The 14,939-nt window shown below is 39.3% G+C and overlaps 1 protein-coding gene across 1 annotated transcript in view; it reads right to left on the bottom strand.

The window, feature by feature from the left end:
- LOC120222493 (neurexin-1) overlaps positions 1–14,939 on the bottom strand; it is a gene marked incomplete at its 3' end in the record, with an annotated part of 571,839 nt that overhangs the window by 430,540 nt on the left and 126,360 nt on the right. The window contains exons 7-8 of the mRNA XM_039220336.1: positions 8,893–9,274; positions 7,500–7,690 (exon numbers count right to left, since the gene is read on the bottom strand). Coding sequence (XP_039076267.1) covers positions 7,500–7,690; positions 8,893–9,274 — 573 coding nt within the window. The remainder of the gene's footprint in view (positions 1–7,499; positions 7,691–8,892; positions 9,275–14,939) is intronic.

The raw sequence follows: 14,939 nt of genomic DNA, 5'->3' as shown, positions 1-14,939 counted from the left end.
CATAAAAAATAAAGACGTAATCTATGAAGATAGATCGCTTAACTAATGCTTAGCAAAGGCTACTGATGATTGAGAGAACAGTGATGCACGTTGCCTAAGGACATGCATAAAATAAATAGTAGGGATGCTATTTTACCTAAGTCTATCTGACCCCATGGCCTGGGTCCTTAATTACAAAGCTATAATGCTTCTTGCTTATCCTCAAGAAAAACCACAATAATTAGTTGTAAAGGTCAAGAAAAGGCCCCTTTTAAGAGCAGAACCTGAAAACCACATTACTGTGGCATTAACAAGAAAGGCTGATTAACCTAATGCAGTTCCAAAGTAATATTGGAAGTACCGTCCTGTGTGTGAATACACTGGGTGAACAGCAGCACAGTGCCATTAAAAAATGGACTTTCCTACAAGAGTAAAGATGGCAGAATTGGTTCGGAAGCATCTTTACAGTAGCAGGGATAGCTCTGTACTAAGCCCACCTAAATTTCCAGTCTACTCCAATTTTGAACCATGGCTCAGGAGGAATTGCTCAGGATCAAGGGGAGAAACTAGTTTTCCTCTGAGTCACAGTAAAAGATGGCTGGATCTGCATTATTACTAAACCCTAACTAAATGGAAGAACCACTGAAAATAACAGTGATATTTACTTTTGAGATCTATAATGAACAAATGTAATTTTACCCACAAGTCAGCCATGGACGCTTTGCCCTTTATAGATCTAGAGGCGCCTGGTTTAAATCTTTCCAATTCCACAGAGGATAAAGATCTAGCATTCTCATTCCCTTGTATTTCCCCCAAATCCAGTGAGCTTCTGACTTCTGCTTCTGGCTTTTGTATCCCATGTACTGCTTCTGACCCCAGATCAACACAGTCTCCACCCACAGAATAATTTTGTGTACCCAAGCATTGATAAATTTAGTCATCTGAACAATTTGGCACCATGCAACACCCTGTTACCTACCATCTTGATGGCTGTAGCCCCATCTCTAACCCCTGCTCCAGAGCAAGGCAGACACACTACCAAGATTTTTGCTAGCAGATTACAGATCCCTTTTAAGAGCTACAGGGTGACCTACACCTACAGTTGACCCTGCCTCCTACCATCCCCGATCCTGGTTATATGAAGTACGTATATTTCAATCAACCTTACTCTGTAAGAGTTTGGCACTATGGCTCCTAAACTCAAGTGAGTCTCTCATGGGTGTCTGAACTGGTCAAAGGTGAAAAGCCAGGTCTGGGGAGACCTTTTTCCAATGTCTATGAAAACACGGAAAGCCAGTGCACAGAGAGGGAGAATAATGACGGCTTGTTGGAAAGCCAAGAGACGACAGCTCACAGCCCCTGTGGAGACCAAGAGAGTGAAGATGCTGGCTTGGTGCTGACAGGTTTCTCAAATATGGCTCTCATGAAGTATAGCCTTAAACTTCCTCTTTCTTGTCCTTGGGTTCCTTGAATGATATACTTTGCCTCTTTCCCTTTTTTCACTGAAGTTAGTCTGAATGGGTTTATGTTATTTTATTTTTTTATTTTACCTCCAAGACCTTTGTTGAAGTCTTCCTTCAGGGAAAAAAGAGAGAGAGAGAGAGAAGAAAAGAAAAATAAAAGAGGTTGACCCATGAAAACTCTGAAGACTCAAGTACTTCTTCAGTGAAAAAGATGTTGCCAAGCATGTTCAACTTTAAGAAGACATCTCAGTTTCATACCTGGCATTCTCTGAAGAGGGACAAGTATTGAAGGCCTAGCTACAACGAGGCTGAGTTCTTGTGAGCAGTACCTGATCCTTAAGAATGCACCTCCTTACCTATAGGCACTTTCTTCTCTATCACATAAATGTTACCAGCTGTAGAGCTTGTCTAATTGCTGTCCTCTTGGGACATGGTAAACTGGCATCTTGTCCAAAAGGCATTTGAGCATTTGGATTTCTAGGAGCCCACACTTTGCTGTGGGAGGACTGGGGAAGGCTATCTCTCCTGGAACGTGACCTCCTCACAGTTATTCCAAGCACACAAGCCAAGGCCTCTATCTCTCAGAGCTCAGCCAGTGTCAAGAGTGAGCAGAAATCAGCATCAGGGCTTCAAGCACCTATATCAAGCACTGCTTCAAAGCAACTGAAAATTGGAAGCGTTAGCATCTTTAAAGTTGCACCAGAAATAAAAAAACAATAGGTGATCCACACACTACCAGTCTTTATCTTGAGCCTATGGCCACATGAAGAGTCTTCTCCAATAAGTCCAAAAAGTCCTCAGATTTCTTTTCCGCATGTTGCTCCAGGCTTTCACTCACAGTCAACTGAGTTGCTATGAACAATAAAACTTGTCTTCCCTGGCCTGTTGTAAAAAGTGTTAAACTGGGAATTGAAGACCAGATCTAGAAACACTAATTATCTGTATGGCGGTGCTGGCACTTGTCCCCTGAGCACACTTCTCTCATCTGTAAAAGAAATGAGTCAGACCAGATTGTCTCCAAGATTACTTTGTGGTCTAAGTTCCTATGATCCTAATGGTGGGAAGATAAACTTCAGATAATAGGTGTAGAGGGAGGAGAAAACCCTAAACAGAAAATCGATGCCCAATACAGAAGAGATTCCAAAACAAGTACACTGGGTTGTAGAATACAAAAGAAATACAACAGACTTGTTGACAGGGAATACAGAACTTCAATTCTATGCAGTTATGGAAGCTGGCCCAAGGGTTCTAGGGAAGCAGACAGAGGGGCTTCCGCACTCAAGGTCAGAGAGCAGGTCCAAGAGAGTTGGGCATGGGGGTGGGGTGGGGGCGACGTCCCACTGGAAGTAGAGGTAGGATTGGAACACGGACAAAGGCCTTGCAGGAAAGAGATCAGATTGAGACTGATTTCCACCAAGCCTGGTAATTCAGGGGAGGGGTCAGGAGAAAATAACTTCATATCTCTAGTGGTCTTTTCCATTTTCCTGTGAGAAATGGAGTAATGGAAAAGTCAAGTCTTACTTTTACATACTCGGAGTCTGATTGTCTCTGTTCTGTAATGTGGTGATTGCCTCTGAAGTGGTCTCTTTCCCTTAGGTGGAGCCCATCTTCTGTACCCAAGCCAAAGGAATGACTGTAAAGTGCACCATGAACTACACTCTCCTGGTTAAATCCCCTCACTTCCCTCCTCCTCACCTCTGGCATGACACTCAGGCCCTTCTGAATAATCAGATCACCTAGCTCCCTCCTAAGAACTCAGAGATGCTTCCTGTCCATGACTTCCTTCCCAGGGACCATCTCTGAAGTTCAGGTTTTAAGCAAATGCAAATCTAGCTCTGTGTTTATAGCTACTTGGCCAGAAGAAGAAAGCCTGACCAAAACAGCAGGGCAAAAGCCAATGAACTTGTGTTCTAGAAAGGTCCACTCACTACATTAGATCACATCTTTTGGAATTTGAAAATGAGATGAAGAAAGAGGAGGAGACAAGGTAGTAATGCACACAGGAACAAAAGCAATAGGTTGAAGCCATGAGGCAGAAGTCAAGATTAGGAGAAGTCAGGGAGCAGAGAGAGAAATTATCTAAGTGGGAGTAGACACATCCGATAAAGGATCGGCAGGGGAGCATGAAATTGGGGAGTAGTGGATATTCATGTCCAAGGGAACATCCAGGAGGGTTGCTCCAGAGATGCCAGTATGACTATCAGAACAAAGTTCTTATTCCCTGTGCAGCCTCATTGTTCAGCAGCTGAAAGGATTTCTTGTCTCTTTTCCTAATAGATCCTTAAAATAATCTCCCATTAACTAAAGTAATGTGAATAAATCTTTGCTCCTTTTAAATAAATAAAAAAAAAACTTCTAATAAAGACAGCTTAACTAACAAGACAACAGGAGTGTGCCTCCACTTTCAATACTATCTCCTACTTTAAGGCAAAGCTCAAAGTTGGACTTTTCTCTGAAAGTTGCTTTTTGAGTACATTTTCAGGGCAAGGCAAGCCAGCAATCAGATGTCCTATAGGCTGAAAACACAAAACTCGGGCATGTTTAAACATGATCAGAACTTGGGGATAAAATCTAGATCACTAAAGAATGGAAGTGATGATTTGTCAAATGGCAACATTAAAAGGTGTGTGTTGGGGGCATGTGTTATACTCAGTACTGCAGAGGGTAGGTAGCTGATTGAGAAAGACTGGTGTGTGATCAAGATGAAAGAACAAGAATACTATTCGTCTCCAGTCTTTGCTTAGAGACTGACTACATTTGAAAGGAAAGCTCTGGTCGGGTTGTTTGTGATTATAGAAACTTTTAGTGGCTTAGTAGCAGAATAAACAATAGCAGGTGGCTGCTTTCAAAGTAAGATTTAAAGAAGAATATCAGGAAGGTTAAAAAGCAAAGAATGGTCCAAAGGAGGGGAGAGACAAGACTAGAAGAGAGAGGGAGAGCTTGCTCAAAGCTCTAGGGGGCTAGGGGTCTGAGTGTGAGTGGAAGAACCAAGGGCTGACTCTGCCAGGGCTGACCTAGATGGGGCCTCTGTGAATTATTCACTTATAAGTAGTTTGCTAAGTGGCCACCTGAGGGCACTGTATTCTCTGAACCTAGAAATCTTTTCTTTCCCCTCATCAAGACAATTATTCTCAGTTTGCTAAAGAATAAATTTAATGCATTAGAGAAGGGTACCCATAGAAGATGGGGGCCAAGGGCAGTCCTTCCTCCCTCTCTTTGTTCTTGAACTAGATTAATGAATGAGCAAGACTGAGCTTAATTCAAATCCATGGGTTAACTGTAAGGATGAAATGAAATAACCTCTTTGAAATCTATATAGTGTTTAGTAAAAAGTCAATAAATATTAGCTCCTTCCCGTATACATACATACCCAAACATACAAATTTGCCAAATACAGGAACAAGAGAAGGAACATAAAGAGGAATTACACAGACCCTTTATCTCTCTAAAGGGGGCAGGACTCAGAAGTCCCACAATGAATGTGCAGCTGTGCTAGGAAATCATTGCAGGGAGCAAATTTATGCTGCTCTTTTCATTGCATGTTACAGCTTGTACATAATAGCCAAAGGGAATAGAACACAAACAGCTGGGAAATAAAGATGAAAGCAAAACTGTATCAGCAGGGAGAGACACAGAACCCCCTGAGAACTCGGCAGTGTCACGAGAAAGATAATTTGGACAAGGTCACCTGCATGGAATTTCTCTTCTCAGAGAACACCATTCATTAGACTCCTGCCCGTTGCTGACCATCTCCATCGGAGTCAAGGTGGGGAATGGGATAAATAGTCTCTAGCTTGCAAATTTCTACGTTAAATTTCTGTCTATATAAATCAAACAGAATTGTGCATAAAAGCATGCATTATTATCAATGCCAAAAATATTATTATTAGATGGCCGAAAACAAAGGAATTGTGCTTCCTGGCGCAAGAGGAGCCTGTTGAGGTTTTCCCCCAACCTCAGTCCCAGAAGGTAGGTTTTGCGGCCTGATGCTGCCCTCTAGTGTCTCTTTGTGGTATGGTAACATGAGAAATAAAAATACTTCCAAGAACCCTGAAGCAATGTCTCTTTGACCCAAGCCTGACAAAACAAAAGTAAAATCCCAAATTTAAAACAAAAACAGGACTTGTACTAAATTCGAAAGTGAGTTAAATTTTCCTTCAACACTGACACTGCATTTTTGAGGGTTCTGAAATAAATGGTATCAAGAATAGTGAGCGCTCTTCAAGAATGAAGACACTTACCGTTTGCACATTACTCTTAAATGATTACTGCTTCAGTCTGTCTGAGGCAGGATCCAGAAACTTGCATTTCATGAACCCTGTCACATGGCTCTAATGTGGTAAAGCTGGTTGACCTCACTCTGAGAAGAACTTAAGATTACGGCAGTGACTTTAAGCACAGTATAGAATAAATATGATAATTTTATTACAATTCTGTAAGGGCAAAATATACATGAAATAAAAATCATCAACCAAAATAGGCCACCCACCCTTCACCTGTATTTTCCAGCCATTTAGCATTCCGCACAGTTTCTAGTAACATCCATTTATGCTTACTGATGTCTAACTCGCCACAAAAAGGACGCCATTTTGCTTTAGCTTTGGCGGCTGGCGTGGCCAGCACATTGAATGTCACAGTCTCTTCCTTTCCCTTGACAATTATCACCTGAACCCACTGTGTAAAACAGGGGTGCTCATAAAATAGGAAAATATGGAAAATGTACTCCATTCACTTTAGTCAGAGAAAGAAAAAGAGCTTTAGCCTGTTAAACAGCATTTCCTTTGAATCTCATTTTCCTTTCTGAGCTAAGCTATTAGATGTGTGGACACAAACAGGATCGCTTTGAAGTTAACAAGAGGCCCACTCTGAAAGAAGGAAGACAGCCATTATCACACATTTTATGCACTGGATAAATATATTCCTGGGATTGTAAATATATTCTGCAATTATAGGACGTGAAATACTTCTCCTTCTTCTGCCCTATTTTGAAAGGTTGTTTTTCTCTAGAAAGGGTTCTGCTGGATTTCCTCTTTCCAGTTCTCTAACTTCCCTGCGTATTTACCTTTTGAATCAAAGGAAAAGATCCCATCAATATACATGAACAGCTCTTGTCAAGCAACAATGTGACCACAATGATCCCTGCAGGGCTTTGGGATGCATCAGGGTAGGCAGGCAATGGAAGGGGCAAGTGTCAGAAGTGGGGGGTTATATTTACCCCACTGTGGCAATTGTTTCATCTCTGGGCAAGCCATTCAAAGCTCAGGTTTCCTACATTCATAATAAAATGATAATAATACCTCTTCCAATGCTTGTTGCAGTATTAGTGAGATGGAATATATGGATATGTTCTTAGTAAATCACAAAGGCCCACTCAGATAGAAACTTCTGTTATTTTTTTCTGTTACTGACATGTTTTCTAAACATTTGTCTTGCTCACTTGAGAAATTGAGGATCGCTAGAGAAGGACAAAGTCTGTTAAACTTTCTTAGCAGCTGGTAAAAGAAGGATTCCGATTAGTGTGTGCCTGTGTGTGTGTGTGTGTGTGTGTGTGTGTGTGTCTATGACTCTGTGTATGGGTAGGAAGGGGCAAATTCACTACTGGAGACACAAGGGTACAAACCAGGCTCAAACCCCTATTGGTCAGAGGGTGTGTATCTAGGAAACCTCACCTATGAAAGAAAATTAATAAGCTCTAGAAGAAACTCCTTAGGTATTTAGTTACCTTGACCCCAAATCGATTAAAAACTGTAGGGACTAAAGAAACTTGCAAACAACCCACTTGTCTTTATAATATCGAGACTAAGAACATGTTTTCCCTTTAAATTTTAGTCATGCATGAATTCTTAGAGTCTGCATTTTTTGAACTATTAAAATTACATACGTTTCTGCCATATTAAAGAACAGAAGCTTGTATGTTATATTATTAATTATGTGTTGGAAAAGAAACTCTGGTCAGTCTTTGCAAACAATAGATATACACACTCCAGAACAAAGGATCTGTTGGGAGTGGAGCTCAAGTGGGTCTGTGCCTGTTACTCTGATGCTGTGTGTACTTACTTTTAAGGTCCAAGTTCCTGGCTCCTGCAGTGATTTGTGTTGTGATTTTCGTGTCAATCTTGACAGTGTGGAGATTGCTGGTGTCCCGTGATATCATCACATTGTGCCACTGATTGTCATTTAGAGGTTTATTTGAGCTCCCTTTGATAAGGTTAGCACCATTTCCCAAATCAAACACATAATGTAAGTACCTGGGGAAAAAAAGCAAAGGTGAGGAAATGTCATCACTTTTTAATTTTTTTTTTTCATGTTTTGAGTTTTTGATGGAGTCAACCTGGATATTATAAATGGATATTGTTTTCATGATGTTCTGTTCTTGCTAGAAGTCTGAGAGTGAGCTGTATATCATCTCAGCTAACAAGAAGGTAAGAAACACTACTGTTTTAGCAAGGAGGATTATTCATTGTCTGATGACAGTAAATAGTGAAAATTATTTTCAAAATCATGGTCTACATCACATTTTATGGCACTGGAAGGTCAATACCTTTCACTCCTCATTCTCTATTTCCACCTATACCCCATCTTTTGCCAGTTTTTTGCACCTGCTTTCCCTTTGTTTTGAATGCCCGTTTCTTATATTGGAAATGTATACTCATACTTCAAAACTCACCTCAGATATTGACCCCCTGCCTCTTACATTTTCTTGATTTCCTGAAAGATTGTCCTGAACCTTAGCACATGATCATCTGAGGCCACTCTTCATAATGATTTTCTGGATGTTTATATGTTTACCTATATTCCCTAGGGTTGCCCATTTGCATGTGTGGCTCCAATTTGGTGGAATCTTAGATGTGCACAGAAGTGGCAAGAAATATATATAATTAGTGTTGGGTATATTCTCTACCCCCTGTAGATATGCTATAATGTCCACTGATTGAATGAATGAATACTCAATTAAAACACTTAAGTTTTCCTCACCACTTCAAGGGAATTTCACAAAAATCTTTCCTTCTAAATTCTTCAAGGAATTCTGATAAAGAATTAAGTTGGTGTTAAATGGCATTTCGTGGAATTGAAATTATCTAATGACTTATATTAGATATTTAATTAGCACAAATTTCTATACATTTGTAGAAATGCTTTTGTAGAATTACAGTGTGCATAGAAGGAAACCCACACTTGAAGTATAAGATTCATGGAATGCTTATCATAATTAGAACTTGACAATATTTGTACCTTGTGTATGAAAATGTAGGTATAGAAGACTCTACCGATTTCCTATTAGCTTTATAAGATACCTAAGAAGTGGTTTGAACAAATGTATTTAAGCCATTCTCCCACAGTCTTGCCCACTATCTTAGAAGCCAACACATCTGTTCAATGTTTATTTTTGGATATCAAGGTCCATTTTGCAAATTTGTATTTATTTATCATTAAACTGGCATATACTCACCCTTTAACTAATTCAACCACAATAAAGTCATTTCCATCCCCACTATTATATAGTATTAGTCCATCTAGGGATGTTGTCTTGAACTGGAAAAAAAGATGCATAGAAGTGTAGGCTTGCAATGTAGCTAAGGCAACATAACTTGATTTGGTCTTGAAGGTGACAGGGTCTGCTATGATGTTCCTGAAGCCAAATCTGGCATTGAGCTCACAGTAATCTATGTCACCATTTTTACACAAGTCAATGTATGCCATTCCGTTAAATGTCAGGCTTTGCAGGTGTCCAATGAAGTTGGAGGGGACAGAAGACAGATACCGACGTTCTGTGATGATGCCAGTCTCTATGTTATGAAACTCCAGCCTCGTGTGATCGCCTGCCATTTGACCTGAAAGGAAAAACAATGTATTATTATCTTTTTGCATCTGAAAGAAATTCCCACCTTTGACTTCCATGGCAATAGCACACTTGAAAATACAAGGATCCAAATACCTTTTGACATTCAGTTATATATAGTAAAAACATAGCAATGATATTAAAGGGTGATGCTTAGATTAAAAATTGTAGCTTTAACAAAATCACCTTCATTAGGCAAAATTACAGAATTTTTTTTAAGTAGAAGAAAGAAATAAAGGAAGCAAGAAATAGAGAAAGAAACAGAAAGAGGGAGGGAGAGAGGAAAAAAAAAAGAAGGGAAGGAATAAAGAAAGAAAGGGAGGAAGGAAAAAGGGAAGAAAGAAGAAAGGAGAAAGGAAGGAAGGAAAGAAGGAAGAAAAGGAGAGGGAAGAATTAATGACAATGGCTGTACTAAATCATTTCATCCAACAGTGATTCATCCCATCTTCATGGTTATATGTTTTTCTTAATGAAATGATCTTCAAGAAAAAACAAAAGTGATTGTATATTTTCCTACACCCAACAGAAAAAATAAAGGGCTGCTGACTATTCTTTCAACAATGAACCATGAAAATGTGTTCAAAGTTAAATATGTGCTTTTCACCTCCCGTTTTCTGTGCTGAACAATTCCTACCGTCTTTTCTAGAGCTAGCCTCCTGACCGTTCTAGAGATTCTTTTGATCTCTTCTGGACCCATGACATCTTCCTTGCACTTATGTTTTAGGTACCTAAACTGGGCACGCTATGCCAAATTAGGGCATTCCTAATTTTGAGAATGTGAGTGAAATCAGCCCAAATTACCACAAAGTACAATCTTTTTTAATCATCCTAGTATCAGATTTGGTTGTAGATTTATTTATTCATTGACTTTTCAATTCAGTCTCCATGCTTCTCCATTCCACCAAATTCCTCTGTCAACCCCATGAAAATGCAACCCAATCCCATCTTTACCTCTAGATTGATAACTGTACCTACCTACATACCACTGAGGGTAAAATAAATAAACAAAGGTGTGAACCTGTTTTCCAGTGCACAACATAAAGTACTCTTAGCATTGCTAGTGATTTGCTCCCAGAATGTTGCTCTTGTCTAATTAAATTGTCATTTGCTTTCTTCTGAAACTCAAAAAGGTCATTCAAATTGCAATCAAGTTCTTCCAGGTGTTAGCTTCACTACTCAATTTGGCATAATTGGAAAATTTATTGAGCTCACCCTATCCTGTCATCCATGATATTAATGAAAATATTAATTAGAGCTAATCCCAGGATCAGCCCCTGAGAAAATGCACTGAACCCTCTTCCCAGGTGTAATGAAGATTGAACAACCAACTATGTGGCCCTCCTTCAACCAATTTGACAGATTTTCATTTCTTTAGTCAAGGCAGTAAAATACTAGATGGCATTTTGCAGAAATGCCAGTAAGTGAAATATAAAAGGCATATTTTTTTCTTGTGCAAGAAAAGCTGTCTACATACCTAATTGACTTTGATGCTTATAAACTCATTGGTGTAAAAAACCCTCCCCTGAGCTGTACTTGATTCTGCTTAATTTCCATACCTGTTTACTAGTTCTTGATCCTAGTAACAGCATTCTTGCCATCTCTTGACATGCTCTCTTTTTGGCCATTTTTTTTTCTGATTTTATCTCTACAACCTTTTTTTTTTTAAATATAAAATATACCACTGTAAATCATTGTCTCTTCTCCTTCCTCCTCCCCACTATGCCTACTATTGTCTGCTGGATGCAAAAATACTATTAAATCTCTAGCATTTCTGGTTTCTTGTATGACATCACTTCTCTCCCCAGTTTTTTTTTTTTTTTTTCCAACAACCTCAACACTATTCTGTGGAGAACTACTTAATTGGTAGCAAATAAAATGAGCCTTAAATAATTTTCAAGTATCACATCAGAAACATTGAATTAATAAGGTATATAGAAGGGAGAATATAAAAAGGTAAAAAAATCACTTGGGCTTCTGTATTTCCTTATGCTGATTTTTAAATCTTTTCATTATATTAAATAGGAGTCCAAGCTCAATGAACCCACCCCGCCCCTGAAACTGTCATGTTTTTCCTCAAAGTTCCATTAATGAACCAATAGATAGTAAGGAAACAATCTGCCCCCCCCCAAAAAAATCAAATCCTTACAATTAAATATTATCCCAAACAGTCAAATTCTTGATAGCTCTGAAATAGGGAAGCACATTTTGCCTCACAGGACTGCGAAGTTCAGTGATAAAAATAACAAGTAATATCTGTTTTGTTTTCTCAAAGGGATAGAATATGTATGCAGAGCATAAATAATAAAAAAGTAGTAAAACAGTTTGGGAGCAACCATGGCCCGGTTACAAGAAAAATCATTATGGCCCATGTTCAAGAGTCTACTCTTTCTTTAATAAGCATATATAAATCGCACTGACAGTAATGGCAGATATGCTTGCCGGCGAGGAAGAATTAGCACCTAAAAGCCATTATCCATGGACTAAGAAGACATTAACTGCTGCTTTCTAAACATTCTTTTTTTTTTTTTCCTCAGAATTTATTCCAGAGTTTAATCCTCTGGCAGTAATGTAGCTACCTCTACTATTATACGTATATAATGATTATAAAAAAAATAAAGGACATTGAAGGAGAAAGATTTTTTAAGGTTCTAAGGATTTAAAAATGTAGGGTCTTTTCCAGAGATTGAGTGAAAACAAAGTCTGGAATGAGAAAAATGTCTCTGATCACTGGATACACCAGATTGGCAATAGTCTCCAGTGAGAGACAACGTCCTGGACAGTGTGTTTGCACAGATATTTTACGATGCAAATCCAATCTTTATATACAAACAAATAACAATATTAGTTAATGTTTAATCTTGCTCAGAGTTGGGTTAAATTTCTGTTACAGAACATAACCCCCAGCCCCACATCAACTTGTTAATTCACTTAGAGTTAGAGTATGCACTGTATATCAGGTGCTGTTCTAGGCAATGAAGAAGCAGTATTATTTTACCAAACTCATGGTTTATTGGGGAAAGGCAGACAAAAAGAGGTAAGGAAATAATGAAAGATGTTGTGTTAATAAGTATGGAATGGGGACCTGTGTTGATATTTGAGTTAAATTTGAAAGCTTTGGGGTGCCTGGGTGGCTCAGTTGGTTAAATGTCTGACTTTGGCTCAGGTAATGATATTGTGGTTCGTTTGGTTTGAGCCCCCACATCAGGCTCTGTGCTGACAGCTCGGAGTCTGGAGCCTGCTTTGGATTCTCTGTCTCCCTCTCTCTCCCTTCCCCACTCACATTCTGGCTCTCTCAAAAATAAATAAACATTACAAAAATTAGAGAGAGAGAGAGAGAGAGAGAGAGAGAGAAACAAGCCCTGGTAAGAAGCAGAGAAACACAGAATGGGGAGTTGGATTCCAGAAAGGGAAACAGTTGACCAAAGGTGTTCAGGTGAAAAAGAGTATAAAAGTGTGGCTGAAGAATCAGGAGTACCTGAGATGAGTGGCTCACCTGAGAAGGTGAGTCATGGGCCAGATATCACACATGATGCCCCTGCTTATATTTGTCGGCATTGGATGGTTATAGGCAGGGAGTGTCTGTACATGCGTTCAACCTCTCTGATGTAGGAATAGTAAACTGGAGACCACCTGAGGTGGGGTGGTTATAGCAGAAATTGGAAAAAAAAAAAAGATGTATGAAATGAGATAACTTTGGAGATATAATTTTCAGGATTTACCAATAATGCATAGATGATGGAGAGGAAGGAAACTGTAAGCAGAAAGAGTTAGGGGATCCCCAGAAAAAGAAAAAAAGAGACAGCTTTCATGACACAGCAGAAGTCATGTTAGCCCCCAGCTGTTTTTCTTGGTCTATGCCATACCAGCTCTACTTTCCCAAACATACTTCTGGCAGAACTTCCCAGGAGATGCCAGAATTACAAAGAAATGTAAAAACCTTGGTAGCTAAGGATTTCAAGTGAACAAATGGAATGCAAAAATTAACAGTCTCTACCAGACCTGGAAGTAGCCTAAACATATCTGAGACAAAAAATCAGTGGCAAAAACTCCCAGTGCTATCCTTAGCAGAGATAAAAGACTTCAACCAGATTTTCCTGATCTTGGAGCAAGCCCACATTCCCTTCCCCTTGTCCAACAGTTACCTCTGCTTCGTTATAATGTTACAGTCTCCATCCAATCAAAGCACAAGCTTCAATACCATAACTGATGATGCATATATAGGCATGCTTTCTAAGTACGCCTGAGCAAGCCTTTACCTGCCATGTCAAAGCTCTTCTTTCTGAATATTTATCCTAACCCTAAATAAAAGGAACACCTCTCATCCTGTTTAGGGACTCTCAGTTTTGGAAGTTACTCCCTTTGATATCCATATTTGCTGCAGATAAAGTTTCCTTTGTGTGATGACTGCACCTGGTGTAGACTCTTTCTGTACGTCACCAGGGAGCGAACTCAGGTTAGCTGCATTATAGAATGATGATGTCCAGCTTGCTAACTTGAGTAGCTGTACATACGGTAAATACTGTTGAATGAAAGACACACTTAGATACACACACATATGAAATACATAGTCCCAGAGTCTTGAGACAGACTAAGTGAGGAGTTGAAACCCAAGGCTCCCTACTTAGGGCTCCCATATAGCTTGTAGAATTTCACCTCCAAGTCCTAGGGAATCTTTTCCTCTCTAAGCTTCTTTGCTGGCAACTGCTGCCCTCATCACCCTTAGGTAAAGGGCAGGCACTCCCAAGACTGCCTGAGTGTGTACTGTTGTGTGTTCAACACATACTTAACAGTACATATAACTCTAATTTAAAGATGAGGTCAAATGTAAGAAGAAATGCATGAAGAGTGCCTAGTGCTTTTCTTTACCCTTTTTTCCCCTCTTTAGTGATTCCTGATTTGCTGTAAAAGTTAATTAAAAAAAACCCCAAAACAAAACAAAATATTGTTTCCCTGATTCATGGTTGGTTTCCTGATTCAGGGTTGGCACCTAGAGTGTTTCTAAACATAAGCCTCAGTGGCAAGTTTCTATTTCCCATTTTGGAAACTTCCCATGCTATAGAAGTCAAGGCTTTTTTATTCTTATGAATTGTTGGCTTTCATGAGATCTTTCATAAAACATAATCCCCTAAATATAAATCACCTTGATGAAAATTCCCCGAGTCAAGGTAAATTAATGTGCAAATAAAACTGCCTTTAGCTCTGGGCAGCAAGATGCTGAGAGCTGAGGAAAAGAAAAAGGTAAGGTGGAGTACTGGGTGGGGGTGAATAATTTGTGTTAATCATCAATATGTACTTGGTTTATATTCCCATTTATCTTTAACTCTGGAAAGAGCATGTTGGATTTGACTAATGAAAAAAATTCAACTCCTACAGAGCAGAGGATAACATTGGTCTGACTTTGGCCAATTTTAAGAAAGAGTAAATGGCATGCTAATTTACTGAAATACTAGTTTACAGGGTGTCCTTCCTTCAGTTCTAAAATGCTAGCCAAGTATTTTGCCTCAAAGAGTTTTTCTTGGCAGAAGTGGGAGCTGCTGGGAAACAACGTCTTCTTCAGTCTTTTGAGAAAGTCTATGTGCAAGAGTTCTCCAGAAAGGGGTGGGAGAAAGAGAAAGAGAGTGAGAGAAACAGAGAGAGAGAGAGAGAAAAGGAGAGAA

Source organism: Hyaena hyaena, unplaced genomic scaffold (genome assembly GCF_003009895.1).
Source record: "Hyaena hyaena isolate Hyena2069 unplaced genomic scaffold, ASM300989v1 scaffold_883, whole genome shotgun sequence".
In the NCBI taxonomy this organism is placed as follows: Eukaryota; Metazoa; Chordata; class Mammalia; order Carnivora; family Hyaenidae; genus Hyaena; species Hyaena hyaena.
The sequence above is the reverse complement of the archived record's forward strand: the minus strand, read 5'-3'. Positions and strand labels throughout refer to the sequence as shown.